This window comes from Xenopus laevis, chromosome 7S, assembly GCF_017654675.1.
Source record: "Xenopus laevis strain J_2021 chromosome 7S, Xenopus_laevis_v10.1, whole genome shotgun sequence".
Lineage (NCBI taxonomy): Eukaryota > Metazoa > Chordata > Amphibia > Anura > Pipidae > Xenopus > Xenopus laevis.
The window spans coordinates 88,680,260-88,698,465 of NC_054384.1; the positions used below are offsets into that span (position 1 = coordinate 88,680,260).

An 18,206-nucleotide genomic window follows, 5' to 3' on the forward strand; every position below is an offset into this window, starting at 1 on the left:
CAAGAGGCCTTAGACACAGGGTCCTCATCATCAATTTGCAGCTTAGCTTTTGCTGCAGAGCTAGTGCAAAAATAGTGCCAATAATCACATACACACACAGAAACATTCCTGCAATAGCTTTAAAAACATGTTATATACAGTTTAGCACATGGAGTTCAAGAGTGACAACAAACAGCATATTTTATATGTTTGCATTCTCCTAAAGTTATCATTCAATGTTAGAATTTAATTAATATTATGTTTAACAGGTATTTCCATGACACCAACATATGCACAACAGAGGGGTGTAAACATCAAGCATACAAATTACACAGAAATACTTATACTGTGATAGTCCAGCTTGTTAGTGCTTACAAGTTCCCCATAGCTGCATAATGTGCTCTATCATTCTCCGTATTCATGTAAATAAAACTGAGCTCTACAAATACTGTTCCCAACTCCGCCGAGATCCCCCATCAGATGACAGCTTTGCGTTGTCTCTAATCGGGGTCTTTACACAAAGCAGTGAATGGACGTTAATATTTAATCAGGGCAGTTAACTCTTGCAGGCACAGGTCCTTGGCTTGTTCAGCCTTTGTGTGTGGCCCTTTAAAAAATCAATTTTAACCAAAAAAAAAATCAGCTTATTAAATACATGTTAAGGCCCCCCTACCCTGCCGCTATAAGTTTTATTTACAGATTTGTTTTTTTCTTTTTATCCATGCTTTTTTACATTGGGTTTAATGTTCAGTAAATTAATGACCTTCATTATAAGTTATAGCTGGTCTGGGGTTCTCTTGCTGAACTACAGTTCCCAGCATTCCCTGACAGCCAGTTTTGCAACAATAGCAGGGGGTTCTAGCCATGGGTGTCCGTAGGAGGGGGCAAGAGGGGGCAGTTGCCCCATCATGACTTTTTCAGCTTTTCCAATAAATTGTTTGTTAATTCCCAACAACAGAAAAAGTTTTTTTTATACTTCCCACCTCAAGACAGGGATGGTTCACCTTTGAGATAACTTTTAGTATGATGAAGAGAGTGATATTCTCAGACAATTGGGTTCATTTTTTATTCTTGAAGTTTTTGAGTTATTTAGCTTTTTATTCAGCAGCTCGTCAATTTGCATCTTAGGCAATCTGGTAACTAGGGTCCAAATTACCCTAGCAACCATGCATCAATTTGAATAAGGGACTGGAATATGAATACGACAGGACCAGAATAGAAGGATCCGTAATAAAAAAACTAACAATAACAATACATTTGTAGCCTTGCAGAGCATTTGTTTCTTAGAAGGGGTCGGCGACACCCATTTGAAAGCTGCAAAGAATCAGAAGAAAAAGGCAAATAACTATAAAAAAATTAATTATGAAAACCAATTGAAATTAACCATTCTATATGATAATAAAAGTTACCTTAAAGGTGAACCACCTCTTTAATTATGTTATCTGCTGCATTGTCATGACTAGGTTCATCTTCAGTGGCAACCAACCCTATGTGATATTAATGTGATATTAGCTTACTTGCCCCTGCCCTGTAAAATTTTCTATGGACACCCATGGTTCTAGGGTTAGCATTTTAAGAGTTAATGTTAGGGTTAGCACAGAGCATTGTCCCAGAGGGGATCAGGGAAGGAGCGTTCATCATCATTAAGGTTATCATTTAACTAACGCTCTGAGAACCAGTATAATGTAACATAAAAATAATCTGCAGAATCTCTGGAAACTGGAATTCTATTTGAGAGCAAAAAAGTGGGTTTATAGTAGAATAGTGGGGGCTCTGTTGTGACCCCCCTCCCCCTGTCTCTGCCACTGCAGTTCCGATCAGCAGACCCCCAGTGCCTATTTCGGTCTCTCCCTGCTCTGATGTGCTCACAGCCCAGCTGCCTGCCTTGATTTGTCATAATGCAGAGAGAAGGGGAGAAAAGGGAAGCTTGCTCTGCAGCATTGCAGGTACGGAGGCACCGAGAGGACAAAAGAAGCAAGGCGGCAGGCTTCCCAGGCAATCCAAAGGGGGGCTCAGGCGGCCCCTCCCTGCACAAGCAGACGGTTGTCATCTGAGGGCAAGAAGAGAGGTGGAAACAAAAGCAGAGGCGTGCTCTGATCAGCACTGCTGCAGGGACAGCGCCGGAGCCCACCTGCATTCCTGGAAAGTCAGCTCCTCAGCACTCTTACTTACTCACAGGCAGCAGCAGAGACAGAGAGGGCAAGGTTAGAGTGCCAGGCTAGGGGACTGTGCAAAGCCTGCATCTGCACTCAGGGGCACAGCTAAGCCTACTGGCGGCAAGAGTGTGAAGCCAGCAAGTTGGGCAGAGGAGAGGAGGTGGGCTGTTTACCTGGGGCACGTGTTGTAGGAGATTTTGCTACAGAGTCACAACAGGAGGCAAAGTTTAGAAAAGAGACAAAGAAAGAGGGAAGGGGGGCCCAAAGATTTTTTTTTTTTTCAAACAAAAGACAAACTTTAGCATGGCCCGTCCTACCCAGGAGCGCGCTCTCTGAAAGTGGACTTCTTTTTTTTTTTTTTTTTTTTTTTTCTAAGCTGGACTTTCAATGGAGAATAAAGTAGAAGGTAGATGCTTTCTGTTCCGTGGGAGGGTGTTTTTGTGAGTGTTTTTCTATCCCTGTGATGTGCTGTGAGTACCATTGCTGTCTTTTTATTGTGCTGTGTAACATTATTGTGCTTGTTCAAACTGTGATGTGTGATGATCCTGTGAAATGAATCACCCTTACTAACCACCGTTTGCATTGCCTTCAAAGATCCAACCATTAACTCCCTTTCTCTCTCGTTGTTTTTTAAACAATATTTTATAAATAACGTTACCCTTTGTGAACCAGGGGACAAATGGGTTCTAAGCATGCCCAGGCACTTAAGAAGGGTTGAATTATTGAGCACAAAGACCTTCTTCCTTTTAGAGTCTTGGCTGTCATGGAAGTGTTAATGTATCAACAGCAAACTGAGTTTAACTCCGAGTTGAAGACGTGAGTTCAGGCAGCTAATGCGCTGCATGTTCCCTCTCCTTTTGTGTATTGGGGCCAGTGGTAATATTAACCAGTGGCGCATTCTCAAGTGCACGGTGCAGGATCAGCTGTGCAATGCAGCACCCTGCCTCATCACACAACATCAGAAGAGCAAAAAAAGTTTTCATACCCAAATTGAAGAACAATTCTGGACTTAACCGTCTTTCAGGTATATAGGTAGGAAGCTCAAATAACTGAAAGAACTTCTTTCCCTCCTTTTTGTTCTTTGATTAACCCCAGTCTTGGAATTCTCATCCTCAAATGCAGCAAGGTTTATGTTTTGTTTTTTTATTTTTTTTTAATCATTATAGGAATGAGCAAGCACAGTCAATATAATAAATGTATGTTGCATCTATTAATTTAAATACATAGTAGCCATGCAATAGTTACAGTATGGGCCTGTGTGCAGATGTATTTCATTTTTATGGAGTTTTTGGACATTATGCAGTAACAATTGGCACACGGGGTGAAACTTGCATTTATAGCTCCGTGCTTTCAGATTCAGGTAACCGTGTCCATTTTGTTTGCTTTCCCTTTTTTGGACTCTGATCACATTTTTGACGCTTTAAGCATGTTCGCAATTGGAAGAATTCTCTGATCAAACAGTAGTGATTGTCCTGTTTAATACCATACATTTTTTTTTTTGTCTTGTGTATACACTGAAGTTTTTTTTTAAAGTGACACGTGGCAGAAAGTTGCTGCCTGCGTTGGACTGCAGCTGGGACAGAGACAAAGATAAGAGCAGTAGAACTATTTGTCGCTGGGGCAGAGACAAATATAGTGGCAGCAGCACTACTCTGTGCCTTGTGCACCCCGCTGCAGTCTTGTTTACAGAAGGCTTAAAGCAGCTGCATTGCAATAGATTCGATCAGAAGTCACTTTGTTTTTCCAGTTCATTCACTTGTTAACGTTAATGAACGGCCAGCATGTTGGAAATGTGTAACATGTCATTGAATTGATAGGGAAGCCCGGCTCTGATAGCACTGCCGGTATTATTCTGGCTATGATAGAGAGGGCAAGATTCAATTCCTTTATTATGCATTAAGATTTTTCCAACTGCTGTATTTGCTCGGCTGTTCATTTGTTGCAAGCGGCGGTGATGTCACAGTTTCTTCCACCCATGCACATTATTAGCTGGAGCTACAGGATTGCAGTGTTGAACACAGGCTGTTTTTTTCCATGGATTGTACCCAAGTCGTGTTGATTGGATGGTGTGAATTTGTGAATGAGTGTGCTGGTGGGGGGGGTGAAAAATGCAGGTAGCCGCTTCCTAAAAAGAGAACTCACCAACGTATAGGCTTCTGGAATACAAATAAAGGGAATGGGTATGCATTGAGCATGTTAAGAAATGGCATAAAGGAGGAAGATTTTTTTAAGCTTTGCAGCACAGATACCCAACCCTGTGCATTTCTTTGGCAATGTTTTATTCCGAATAAAAATGCTGTTCATTCAAAAAATGGGAACATCTGTGCCGAAGGAAAGAGATTGGTGACTTGTTGATTCTGTCCTACGTTTGCCATAGTGCAGCAATAGCTCAGAGAGGTTGGTTTGCTCCCTTTCATTCAGGGATCGGCAACCGGGCTTGCTCTCTTGCTAAGCTAGGAACTACAGCTCCCAACATGCATATAAAGCCTTCTGCAGGCAGTGATATCTTACTGAATTGCTTATATTTAATATTTCCTTAAGGTATTTGCAGCAGCATTGATTGATAATGTTTTTGCATGTGAATTATAGGCGTGCCATAGTCATTCACTCACTCCTTGAAATTGGGTCAGTAAGAGGCAGTATCTTCAGGGAGACAATGGTCCTTGAAAGACTATATTCTATATTACAATCTCAGTACAATGTCAATAATTATCAATTTACATGGAGCCAACATTTCTTCCTTTCAGTAGCTTTTTGGTACATAAGTTACCCAGGAAAATGTTGAATAATAATTGGTGAGTTGCAGTCTCTGCTCTTGTGGCAGCAAAATGGGTGCTATTGCCATGAACTGTAGCAAATAAGAATCTTTGCATGAGGAAGGCAATAAGGCTGTTTTCAGTGCACGGCAGCATTGACCAGGGAAGCTGCTCCATATTCTCAGCATTAATGTAAAGATGGTTTAAGTTTGGCTGCCAGGTGTTGATTGTATAGCACTGGTGCACTTTAGTTTAGCATTCAGTAACTTTGTGCTGTTAACTGGGGTAGGGGGACAGTAGCAAAGGCGTAATGTATAACTGATATGTGATCAATTTTATTTTTTGAACACAGTGTTCCATACCCACATATAATTGTTTTGTTTCTACCCTACTACCTCCAGATGTCATGTCATTGGAAGGTGGCGTTAGGTTTAAAGCTATTGAGCTTTGTATAAATAAGGTCCTTCTATCCCAATCTCCCAGCTTGTGTCTCAGATTTACACTTAAGGTGGAGTTCATTAAAGGGAGTTTAATTAATTTGATAAATTACCTCCACATTCCATAGTGCAACAAAAGCCAAAAGGGATACCCAGCATATGTCCTTTTTTTGTGCTGATGTTGAATACAAGTATATTTTGCCCCTTGAATATTTGACCATTGGGATACATTTTTATTAATGATCGGATATGTCATTGTATATGCTAATACTTCATATGTCTTAGAGGTCACTAGTTTGATCACAAGTTTTATCACAAGTAAGTGTCATATTACATACAGTTGCTGGCGAGGATGCTGTATAAAATCCAAAGGAACACTGTTAGTAGGAAACATCAATTTCACCCCAATGTTTTGAAGTGCACTTTGCCCCACGTGTTGAGTCCTAAGGTGCAACTCTTTTAAGGAGAAGTAAAGCTTAACTAAAGAAGTAGCTAGAAATGTTGTACATTATGTTTTGGGCTTCTGTACCAGCCCAAGGCAACCACAGCTTTTAAGCAGTAAAGATCTGTGTCTCCAAAGATGCCCCAGTAGCTCCCCATCTTCTTTTCTGCTGATTCACTGCACATGCTCTGTGCTGCAGTCACTTATTGAGCTTAGGGACTGACCGACTCAAAATATACAGTACACATAGAATAGAAATGTCACAATATACTGTAAGGCTGATCAGTAATTAATATAGATAATTATTACATGGTAGCAAAGAAACCAGTGCAACTAGCATCAGGATTCAATATTCAGCCCTGTAGCATCAGCTTATATTACAGCCTAACCTCTTTCTGCTTGATAATTAGTGACGACCCCTAAACTTAACTTCTCAACAGCTGCTCAGAGCCCAGTGAGTATGTGAGTGTCACAGACACTTTCCAAGATGGTGACCCCCTGTGACAAGTTTGAAATCCTGGATCATTGCTGCTATTGACAAGCTGAAACTTTAGGCTGATGCAATAAGTTCATTTTATACAATATGGCATTTCTAGCCATATTCATTTTTAGGGTTTAGTTTTCCTTTAAGCACAAACAGCTGTGCCTTTCACTGTATTCAGTGCTGCCTTTGATTGGCAGCTCTGCATATAGAGGAAGCTTCACTTTGCCTTTTGTTAAACATGAAACTGAAGTCTGTGAAACAACAGAGCATTGAATACGTTCTACACTTTTACACCATGGGTTGAAAGCTGTAGGTGTTGCCACCATCCAGATCCTCATGTCCATTATGTTAGGACCTTTCCATGACCTGCAGCTTTTAAGGATTTAATAATTACTTATCAATTTCATTATTGTCAATGAATCTGAATTCAGAACAAAATCCATCAATTAGTTGTCCTTACATCCTGGAATAATTGGTGTAGCCTTTCTTTAAATATAAGTTCTTTATCTGACTATTTCTTAATTTCTTGGAAGCAGAAGCTTATCTGTCACTGGGAAATGAATGCCGTTTAGGACTCTCAATCACTTTCCAATAACTGTTCCTTCTGTTGAGCAATCATTAATTTTAATTAGATGTGCCTCTCAGTCTAGTGCTTTAAGATGGAAAAATGGAAGCACAATAAATATAGATATTGCATTTTTAAGGACATGTGCATGTACTTCCAAAACAGTGAATAATATCCAACTTAGTATCCACAATGAAATTTTCCTGCTGCAAGACAAAGAGATAGAGAGGGTGATGTCATGTTCCCCAAATGGTAACATGCTGGTGACATGGTGAGCTGTGTGACGTGCTTGGTTCAATTCTAACAGTAACTCACATTGTTATTATTCGTCCTCTGATTAACTGATCCAAATGTACTAACAGCTCAATAAAAATTTAGTTTACTGTCAATTTAGTGGCTGGCTGGTTTTTAATACTGTTTCAAATAAATGCATGAGAGACTGCATATCCCTCATTGGAACTGTGCCGGTTTTCATCTTGTGTTATTATGCCTTGTCTTTTTTGTGTTCATTCATCATTAGAATTTTGACGAAGTTCATGAAGCACGATTATGAATAAAACTCTGTTAGATCTTTGCAGCACGTGGAACTGTTTTTCATGTGCTGCATTATTCCTGATGCATCATTTTAGTTTCTGAAGTGTGGTTCCTCTAGTCTAAAACAAAGGTTTTCAGACTTATTTTGCTCAAATACCCCTTTGAGGTCCAACATTTGGCAAGGCTCCTTTAAGCCTATAACATGGTTACACATATGAAATAATTTACTGTATCAATTCAGCCATAGTTACGAGTATATCTAGGATATCAAATAAGTGTTCTCCCCAAACCATGTTCCATCATACCTTCAAGGCATTCTACTCAAATATGTCCTTCAGTGGTCTTCATACTGAGCTCCCAGCCAAGGCTCTGCACACCCTAGGGATTCCACATTTTGGGAACAACTGCTGTAGGATAATGATACTTTAGTACAGTTCCTTTACATTCTAGAATACATTGTCTAATGCAGATATGCACAACCTGCTGTGCTATACCTAAAATAACACCAGTGGTGAAGTGGTGCATGAAGTTGTTGCAATGGAGCCACCAATCTACTGGAAGTGGTGCTTCCTTTTTGACATCCTTGTTTGACATCTTTGGTTTGAACTGCTTTCAACTCTTGCTTCCCATTGCAGTGGATATTTTCTGGATATCCTCTAAATTATGCACCGGGGGATCAATCATTGTCACAGGAGATCTGTTAGAATTACTCATCCACATATTGATCCACCAAAGTTCTTACAAGCAGATCATTAAAATGTGCACTATGGCAGGCTTAAAGATAATTGGTGCTGCAGTATATCACTTACTCTGTGGGCACCCCAAATGTATTGTTCACATTTCAAAAAAATGGACCAACACTACCTAGTGCATTTAAAGATGGTTTTAATCAAATATGTCCAGCTTTATTGAGGATTACAGGAACTGTAGTTGAGCATCAGAAGAGCTTCATAGTGTATTGTGACCTATAAGAGTTCTAAGTAACGAGGCATTAAATGATATTAAATGAATACAACATGTGGCCCTTCTAAATGCTCAGGGGCCACATGTGATGGTTGTAGAAGCTTGCAGGTTACCCATCACTGCTGGAAGGCATATTAAGATCAAAGGTGACAATGGTATTGTAGCTGGGTTGCAAGTTTTGTTTTTAGTATGGGAGTGCAGGAGCTCACGGCACAATGCAACAGATGCAATTAGAATTACTATAGTCATGGAAAATATTTTATTACTATGGACTTTGCTGCAATCTCTGTACCCTGCCCATATTATGTTTCATTCTCCATCTTCAAAAGTGAAATTTGGAGGGGGTAAAAGGATTCCCCCCCCCAAATTTCATGTGCATGGATTTTCAAAAAAAAAAAAGTCACCGGTTTATATAAAGGGAGGTTGATATTTCTGTGACAGGATGACAAAATTTGTGCCGTGTAATGAAACTTAAAAATGATGCTTCATGGCAATGTTATTTACAGTGAGGAAATGTCTAACTAATGGAAGGCTGGTATTTTTTTTCAGAAAATGTGGCAACCATAGGACCCCTAAATGTAGCACCATGGGATGGGAATGCACTATTTTGTAGAGCTTTGGGTCTCCTTTTCTGTGACAGCTGACATCAAGCATGTGCATTCAGGTCTGGAAAGACATCAACTATTCATGCTCCAGTCAGAAGATTGCAGAGAAGAGGACCTGAATTGGTGGGGCACTTACTCTGCAATACTTCTTATTTCTCAGATTAACATTCCGCAAACAGGCCAATTTAGGTGATCCAGGTTTAGAAGGGTGGGCTTTGGAGGGGGCAAAGGTTAAAAGTAGCCTTTTGTTTACATGGAGGCTGATGATGGCTTACTCTTCTTCAGTGTCAACAACATACATTTAGGCAATATGCATGTGTAATGGATATATATGTTTTACATACAGTACGTCCCTGTAAGTAGGCTTGTCCTGGAGGAGATTAAATGAGGGTACTAAACATCCCATCTGTCATAGCTTTAAGCATTCTTGGCTACAGCTGTCATCAGTCTTCTTCTGAATGTGTAGGAAGCATGCAAATCCATAAATTCAGTAGTACGTACAAATTCCATTGTGAAATTTCTGGCTTTTTCATAAAAATTCGGTGTGAAATAGCTCTCTGTAAGTATTTTAGTATGCTTAAAATTACAGGGTTTTCCTCCTCTACAACAGCCGGCAAGCTCCAGGTAGTATACACCTATAACAACTAATAAAATAAATAAGGACATTGATAAAACCTTGACTAGCTGAAGGTAGTAAGACTTGATGCTCCAGCTCAGGCTACCGTCTGTTTAGACTAGCATCTTGCTCACTGCTGTACAGTGAGCATTTTAGACTTCTGGAAAACTAATGGATATTATTCAAAATAGATAAGACCCAGTTTGTCATATGAAGTGATCTGCTTGCAACTTGACTAAACATGGTAGAATAAACAAAGCCTTGTTCATTGCATACAACTGCTGATATTGTATACCAACAGCCCAATGTTTAACACTTCTACCATGCATGGGTGTGGTCCTGGGCACCATCACCATGGAGCTTGTATGTTCTCCCCATTTCCTTCCACACTCGATAGAAAAACCATCCAGGCAAGTTATAAAGAAGAATAATAACATTAGCCATAAATTTAGAGCTGCTGATCTTAATTATGGGAAAGAAGTAGTCTCTTGGGTTCCCCCTCTGTTTATCAGTAAAGACTAACTCATTTTTTAGAAAGCATTCCTGTCTCTGCATCTTCAGAGGTGCCAACCTGGGTCTGAAGTAGTCCTTATGCATCTTAGCTCCACCTGTCCCCACTTCTGTTTTGCCCCGGACTCACCCCTAATTTTGCTCATGAATGAAGCTTTCTATTTGCAACCAACTATACGAGGGTATATTTTCCCACTGGTCTCATTCTGTGGCAGAGCTTTAAAAAAAGGCCATCTTTCATCTTATATCTTATATCATTAATACAAACAGCTTCCTACCTGGAAATCCTTTAGTTTGCAACATCTATTTTTATTTTATTTTTTTTTAAAAAAAAGCACAGTCAAACCATAAAATGAGTCTCAATTCACTTAACTCAAGCCCCTGGGACATCATTATTCTCTGAGTAAGATTTATAACACGCAGAACATTGGAAATTATCTTTCTGTAGGAGTCAAGAAAAGGTTGCTCTGAAATGATGCTGTGAAAATTGCATGAGTAGGACAAACTTGGTTTTAAGACAATCATCAGAAATGGAACTCACATAAATGTCTGTATTTAGTTTCTCTTACAGACAGCGCATGATCCAGACCTATAAAGTGCCCTGTTTTGATGTGTTAACAGTTGTGTATTCCGGGAAGCATATCCCATAAAGTGTAAAGTTTATGGACGCTAGGTGAATGGTGAATTCCTTCGTTTTCAGCTGTAAAGTAGTACTGATTATAGTCAATATTTTTCTTCACTATTTGGATTCCTAATTGTTGGGGGTAAGACGTCCTCATACTCAAAAATCAGAGTTCCTATGGCTCAGTGCTATCCTGAAATAGTATACTTGCATGTTCCTTAATAAGTGCATACCTCCTAAATATCCTGTATTTTCACAAAAGTCAGGCACAGTCTTTTGGACAAGAAAAGAATCTGAGGCCTACAAGAAAGGAGTAGAGTTTGGGTAGAGAGTGGGCAGGGAAAAGTGTAGTATGTCATGACCTATGTGCGGAGAAATCAAGTACCATTATCCAGAAGCTCCAGTTTATGGAAAGGCTATCTTCCATAGACTCCTTGTTATCAAAATAATAAAATTGATTCTTTTTCTCTCTGTAATAATAAAACAGTACCTTGAACTTGATTCCAGCTAAAATATAATTAATCCTTATTGGAAGCAACCCCAGCCTATTGGGTTTATTGAATGTTATTGATTTTCTAGTAGACTTAAGGTATGAAGATCCAAATTACGGAAAGAACCCTTATCCAGAAAGCCCCAGGTCCCAAGCATTCTGGATAACAGGTCCCATACCTGTACTGCTGAAACTGATGAGTTTAGGCTCTTTAGGATCTTTTATGGTATTTGGCACTAGGAAATACTATGCATCGTTCAGGATGAAAAATGCATTTAAAGTGAATGCATTTAAAGTCCCCTGATTTAATCAGTGGGTTGGGCTGGAAAAATGTTGTGGCAGTGTTCTCTGTATTAGTCTGCCCCCACAAAAAGCTGCAACAACCATTACGTTGCCTGCAGAACAATCAATACCATTTATTTTTACCCACCTCACTCTCAGTGGAGCCCTACAGAAACTGCGCCAACATATCACTTGTCTTTGTAACTATAAAATCATGATATATTTGCTTCCCTAAGGCTCAGGCAAGAAATCTGTTCAAATTGGAATGTTGCCCTTAATTGCAGACACTTCCTTCAAAGCCAGCTACACAAACAGGTATGGGCACCAGGGTTGAGTAGGCATGTCATGGATATTATCTTGCACAGCTTCCATGTTATTCAGTTGGTCTTTATTGGAAGCAGTAATGATAAAGGTTCCTTAGCATTGGGTGCCAAATTGCACAAATGCAGTTGTCCAAACCAACCAAGTTGGCACCATATTCACAATAGCTGGCTGCTATAGTTTCCTTAGTTGTGCCAGGGATAAGAAGTGTGGGGCTTAGTGTTGCTATATGAAAAGGCAAGAGACTGAATAACAACATAAGGAATAAAAACAATAAAATTGTGGCCTTGTAGAGCAATAGTTTCTTGTCTGCCTGAGTCAATGATGCCCATTTGAACACTGGAAAGGGGCAGAAGAAGCAAGGAATAGGACATTCATAGTAATGTACTAAAAGCCAAGCACCCCTTTAAGTTTGTTGGCCTCACAGCAATGCAAAGTGAGCAAAAATAACAAATCAAGACCAATTGCACGTTGTCTCAGAACATCGAAGTCTACATCATACTAAAAGTTAATGCAAAGTGAACTGCCACTTTAATATCCAATCGGAAGAGGCACTTAGCTCAGGAAGCTTAACAAATTATTTTACTCATTTTTCTGCACCAGTGCTCCCATCATTGTATTTAAAGCAGTTTCTTAACAAAGATCTGTTTGAGTGGAAAGTAATAAGAGCCCAACAGCGGCAGCACAATTGATAACCTGCCACAAGCAATCGCTGCTTGCTCTTGCAATAACTTACTTAACATTCTTTCAGCATACGCCAACATGTGCTCAGTCACCTCCAGCTCCAGCTCAGCAGCTTTCTCTCCTAACAAGAACCTTAACCTGTTGCGCTTCTCCATGTTTAATCGGTGGCTCTGGTATATATTGGAGACTGATTCAAATACAAGAAAGATATGGCCGATGCATGTCCTGCCCTGGTAGCATTGCACATCCAGTGCTCATCGTTAAACAGCTTGACTTAGATTTGCTTAATAATAAGCAAAATGTAAAACCTGAGCGAATGAGCCATAAACAGTACATATTTAAGATTCCTCTTTCGATTGATTGATATTAATCAGGTTCTATTGACATTCTGCTGGCCCGGATGATGCAGATGCCACTGTTATATTTATGCTCTTGCCTAATTCCAATCATATTTCAGCAGCAGTCCGATATAGTGAAAATTAAATTTATTTGTGCAACAGGTGAAGTAACTTTTGGGTTTAACCAGCCTTTTATCAAACTTGATAAAGGGCTGGTTAAGCCCGAAACGTTGCTTCACCTGTTGCACAAATAAATAGAATTTTCACTATATCGGAGTGCTGCTGAAATATGTTTGGAAGTATGGATCAGACCTGAGCAGACAGAGTCACAGTCGGCACCCGACGCTACAAAAAGCTGTTAGGATTGTGTAGCACTACTTTGTGTGTTTATGCTCTTGCCTGTTGTTATACTGTGTGGTTTGCTTGTCACGTCCGTCTCCTTTCTGCAAGTGACTACGGTCTTGCCATTCTAAGTGGATAACCGTGAAATGTAACCAATTTATCATATCAAGAGAATGAGCGCTCCTGCAGGGCAACTGAACTAGATGTGTCAGATCTGTAGTTTTCAATGACTAAATGAAGGCAAGTGCACAGAATGCTAGGCTACTATTTTCATTTATCTGATCACAGAAATACAAACTGAGCACACTCACTGGTAACTAGCCAAGAAAGCCATCTCTATGGAACTTTAAGAGAATAACTGTATAAGTTAGATGTTTTTTTCTTACATTCAGGCTTATTTACTGAGAAACCCAGCCCTGGCCTGTTTGGATTTACAGCTAGGGCCAGGCACAAAGTACACAGAGGGTTAAGTGAGTAATAAAATAACAGGAATAACTTCCCATCTGATCCGTTCAAACAAAATAAAATGCTACTAGTTGATTGGATCCTACAGGTAAATAGACCACATTTGGCACCTGTTATGGCCACCCAAATGGGTATTTAACATTTTTAGGCTGAGGAAAATGTAATTTGTTCAGATGTATCTCTTACCTGTTAAAGGTTGCCATTTGAGGTTTTGCCTGATGCTTTTCTTTGGCTGTGAACAACCTCCAAAGCAAAGGAGGCACTGCCTACTTACCCCAAGCTTATAGTTTTTTCCCTTAGTGAAAGGTGATGGGGGGCATTTCACTGTCTACTCTATTCTGACCAATCTCAGAAATGGTAAATTAAAGTTATATCACACGTTTTGCTGTAGAAATAAATCGTGGTGTGTCCTCCTAACTCATAGTATAGCAAGATGGGCAGTGATAACAGGTTACAACATTCCTCAATCTCCAAGTGCTTCCTATTGCCTGATTCATGGTCTTCCACTTCAGCAGGACTCTCCCTGTACAACCAATTCCAGTTGTTTACGCTGAGAGCAGAATATGTCATAATTTTTATGTGCTTGTTGGGCAAGCATAAACCTCCTATTGACACCACTCTTTGCATTTGCTTTCATTATACAGAAGCCAAGGCACATTACATAAGCAAATAAAGCAAAATACAGCTACTGTAGATACGAGGAGCACTTCCTATAGCAATGTTGGACCTCCGAACATCTGTATATTATCATATAATACTGTATTCATTTTTTAAAAGGCACTGATGAGTTTTACTGCCGTATAAAGTCACTTTGGTCTTAGTTTTTTGTATGATATTTTTGATATTTCTTTCAATATTCACACAATTTACAGTAGGGGGTATTTTTTAATAAAATAATTAAAGACATTACACAGCACCATATATAAGGCTAGATTTTCAGGTTTCCTTTTGTTTAAAGGTGTCATATATGATATGCAACAAAAAACAATTTTGTAGGCAATAATGAATAATACACAGTTCTGGCTTTACTTGGGGCTAAAAATGAATATTCTCTTCAAAAAGGCTTCCTTTTTTTTGGAGCTCCCTATAGATTTGTAATGGTCCATGTCTGTGTTCCAAATAAGGGGAAGGCATGCCCTAACAGTTCCTACCAAAAGCACAGTAGGAGGAGGATAGCCAATCACTGCCCTGCAATCACACAATCAAAGGCAAACCTATCAGGCCAGCCTAGCTGCTGATTGGTTCTTATGCTACAGTGCAGCATGCTGAGTGCCGCTGCCTCCCCTGCACTGCCAGAGTATTCAGCAAGCAGGAAGTAGAACAGATGGGCAGGGCTATTTGGGTTTTGAGGGAATTTTTCAATAAATAAGCCCTGAACATTTCCTTCTATAGTTAGTGGAGTTTAATGCACTGGCAGATTCCTATTTTTACAGGGGAGACCCAATTATGAAATTTCAAATTTGTGTAGTTTTAGAGGTTTTTGTAACCACAAATAGACTAATTTTCCCTAAAACCACAAAAGCCATGAAAGTTTCTGAAAGATCTGAATAGAAAAATCATGAATTAAAAAAAACGATTTTAGAAAAATAGAAAAAGCATGAATTAAAAAAAAGATTTTTTTGGGGGGGCAATTACTAGCAGAAAACCCCTAAATGTCCGAATGGGTTAAAAAAGGTAAAAATGAAGTGCAGCTCCCATTGATATCTATATAACCTCAACTGTTTTACATGCCGAAGTCTTAAATTAGGGGCAGATTTATTAAAGATCGAATTTTGAAGTTATGCAAGTTTTTTTAAATTCGAATGTACAAATACGAACGACCCGAAAATTCAAATCAAATTTGAATTAAATTTTACTAAATTAAAACTTCAAATGGTTCGGTGGACCTCTGCCATTGACTCAGCATGTTTTAGATGGCGAATTTACGAATCAGAACTGTTTTCAGCGTCGAGGTGTGATAAATCTCACATTTCAATTCAAATTAGAGTTGGTTATTTAAAATTCGAATTTGTGCGTTTTGACCTAAAAAAAAATCCAAAAATTTGAATTCGAACCTTAATAAATCTGACCCTTAGGGTTTTTTGTGTTTTTTACAAATTTTAAAAAATAGAAATTTAGAAAGAGGCACCATAGCTACGATAGCTATGTACTGTACATTCTTGGTACTATGTGCAAATGAAAATTTGTCACAAATTCAGATTTTTATAGTAACTAGACGGTGCCCTGGTTTCCAACCCTGAGGAACAGAGTTCTCATTAGCATTTCTGTGTCTGTTCTTTGCCATGTTTTGCATCACCCTCCCAAACATATAGCCACAGAGAAACCGTTGGCTCATTATGAAGGAACACATAACAGTAATGACAATATTGCATTTGGAAGGGCAATGTGGCATAAAGAGTAGCATTTGGAACGGGTTTGTGGTCATTCAGCTGAAGCCTAGTCATTTTTATATAGAATTGTAGGCATATGGCTCTGAAATAAATCATTCTTAACTTTGAGATTAGAAGAAAATTCCGGTTTCCATTCTGGTTTCCAGCCTCTTCTGTACAGTTTCTATACACTTTTGTATATTGATGGAAATATAAATATAATATGTAGAGGTCTTGTCTCTTATAGTGAAACAAAGACAATTTAGGAAGCAGCATCCTAATTGGAAGTAATGCAATTTTTATGCAGTTTTAATGGAGACCATAAGGAGGGGACGCTCCTCGCTGCTTGTTGCTCCTAATTTATAGCTACTGTTGCCTCACGATCTGCTCTGTTTCTTCATCTACTGAACTTTTCACCTCAGTCATCTGTCACAATCAGAATGTTCCACACTCGTCATATCTACAGAAGGCTCTTTGTCTCACGTAGTCACACAGTTCATTAGGGTTGAAAAGCGACAACTGTTCTGGAGCTTACTTCATCCCTTAGCATCCCTGGCCCATGTTAGACCCTAGGGGAGATTAATGTAGTTGTGCAATATGGTATGTTCCTTCTGATTTATCATCTATGATTGTTCTTGGACATCACTGATGTGGTAACCTTCTTCATATGTATACTGTACTTATATTGGAGTATTGTCACGGTCAGATTGGGCTGATGGGCTCCGCCGACCCAAACCTGCCCCTCCTGGACTCTGGAAACCCTTCCCAACCTCCTCTCCCCCTGATCACAGAGATGGAAGGAGAAAGTAAAAGGGAAGCATTGCTGGGGAGCAGGAAATGTGTTGCACTAGGGGGTGTCTGTGCGGACTTTGGTAGGGTGCTCTTAAAGGAGAACTAAACCCTAACGTTAAAAAAACCCTACCCCCTACCCTACATAGACTCCCCTACCTCCTTCACCCAGCCTAGCTGCTACCCCGGGCAAATGCCCCTAAATCTTTACTTACTCCTCCGAGCAGATTCTGTCCAGCGGAGTTCACAGGTGCCATCTTCAGCCGATTCGGTAATCTTTGGAATGAGACCAGTGCATCAGCAATTTTCGAGTTTCGGTGAATGTGCAGTTGTCGCGAAACAGAAAATTACTCCAACTGTCCATGCGCTGTTACGCCGGTTTCATTCCAAAGATTACAGAAGAAAAGAAGATGGCTGCCGTGAACTCCGCTGGACAGAATCTGCACGGAGAGGCATTTGCCCGGGGGGCAGCTAGGCTGGGGGGAGAAGGGAGGGGGTCTTGTAAGGTAGTGTTTTTTTAACTCCAGGGTTCAGTTCTCCTTTAAGGTTGCACCCAAGTGGGCCCAGGAAACCCCCGGCCGATGTTGAGTATTGTTAACTGAACACATCTGCACAAGTGTTAAAATCTGTACACTTGCAAGGCATCCTGACCCCTCACAATTGAAAAGTTTTTTTTTCCCCTTTGAAATTAACTTTTAGGATGCAGTTGGTTTTCATTTTTTATTGTATGTCATATTTCAGTTATTTGGCTTTTTATTCAGCAGTTCTCCAGTCTGCAATTTCAGCGATATGGTTGCTAGAATCCAAATTACTCTAGCGACCATGCATTGATTTGTTTTTAGATAGGGTCATTGCCTCCCATTTGAAAGCTGGTAAGAGTCAGAGCAAGAAGAAGGCAAATAATTCATAAACTATAAAAAAAAAAGAAAAAAATTAGGATCATTTGAAAAGTTGCTTAGAATCAGCCACATACTAAAAGTTAATTAAAAGTGAACCACTCCTTTAATATAACATTATTATTTTCTCTGTGTCCATCCCATGATCCTTATTGCCTTGCCCAGTGTCCACCTTCACCGTTTGAGAATGCAACCTTCATTTTGACTTGCGATATATTTTATGCCGCAGCTTTGCATATTAATTAGCTTGCGGTAAAATGTGGAAATTTTACACAAATTCGTGTCTGGCAAATTTATTCGCACATCGCTAGCTACAGGGCCTTGACTTCACCAAAGTGGTGGTAATGTTCTAAAAAAAAAAAAAACCCACATGTGCTTTGCTTTAACACTACAGAAATAGTCATGAGGCACATGTAAGACATTTTGTGGCAGAACGCAGGCATGCTAGATAATAAATTTATAATCCTTGTGCAATGCATTGTAGACACTTTCCAGCGGAAAACATGTTCAGCACGTACAGTTGTGGCTGTCAGTCAGCTCTTTGGCAGTTCTACCAGCCCC

At 39.6% G+C, this 18,206-nt stretch overlaps 1 protein-coding gene across 11 annotated transcripts in view; it reads left to right on the forward strand.

Annotated features, from left to right (window-relative positions):
- The window catches only part of LOC108697250 (calmodulin-binding transcription activator 1), a 1,304,230-nt gene that overhangs the window by 1,198,474 nt on the left and 87,550 nt on the right, over positions 1 to 18,206 (forward strand). Inside the window, exon 1 of one of the 11 annotated variants that reach the window (XM_041571499.1) lies at positions 1,834 to 2,605. The exons of 9 other annotated variants lie outside the window; for them this stretch is intronic. In XM_041571499.1, the coding sequence (XP_041427433.1) occupies positions 2,599 to 2,605 (7 nt within the window). In that variant the 5' untranslated portion in view covers positions 1,834 to 2,598. Of the gene's footprint in view, positions 1 to 1,833; positions 2,606 to 18,206 lie in introns of those variants that run through there. One more of the 11 variants, XM_041571498.1, reaches the window with a different exon arrangement.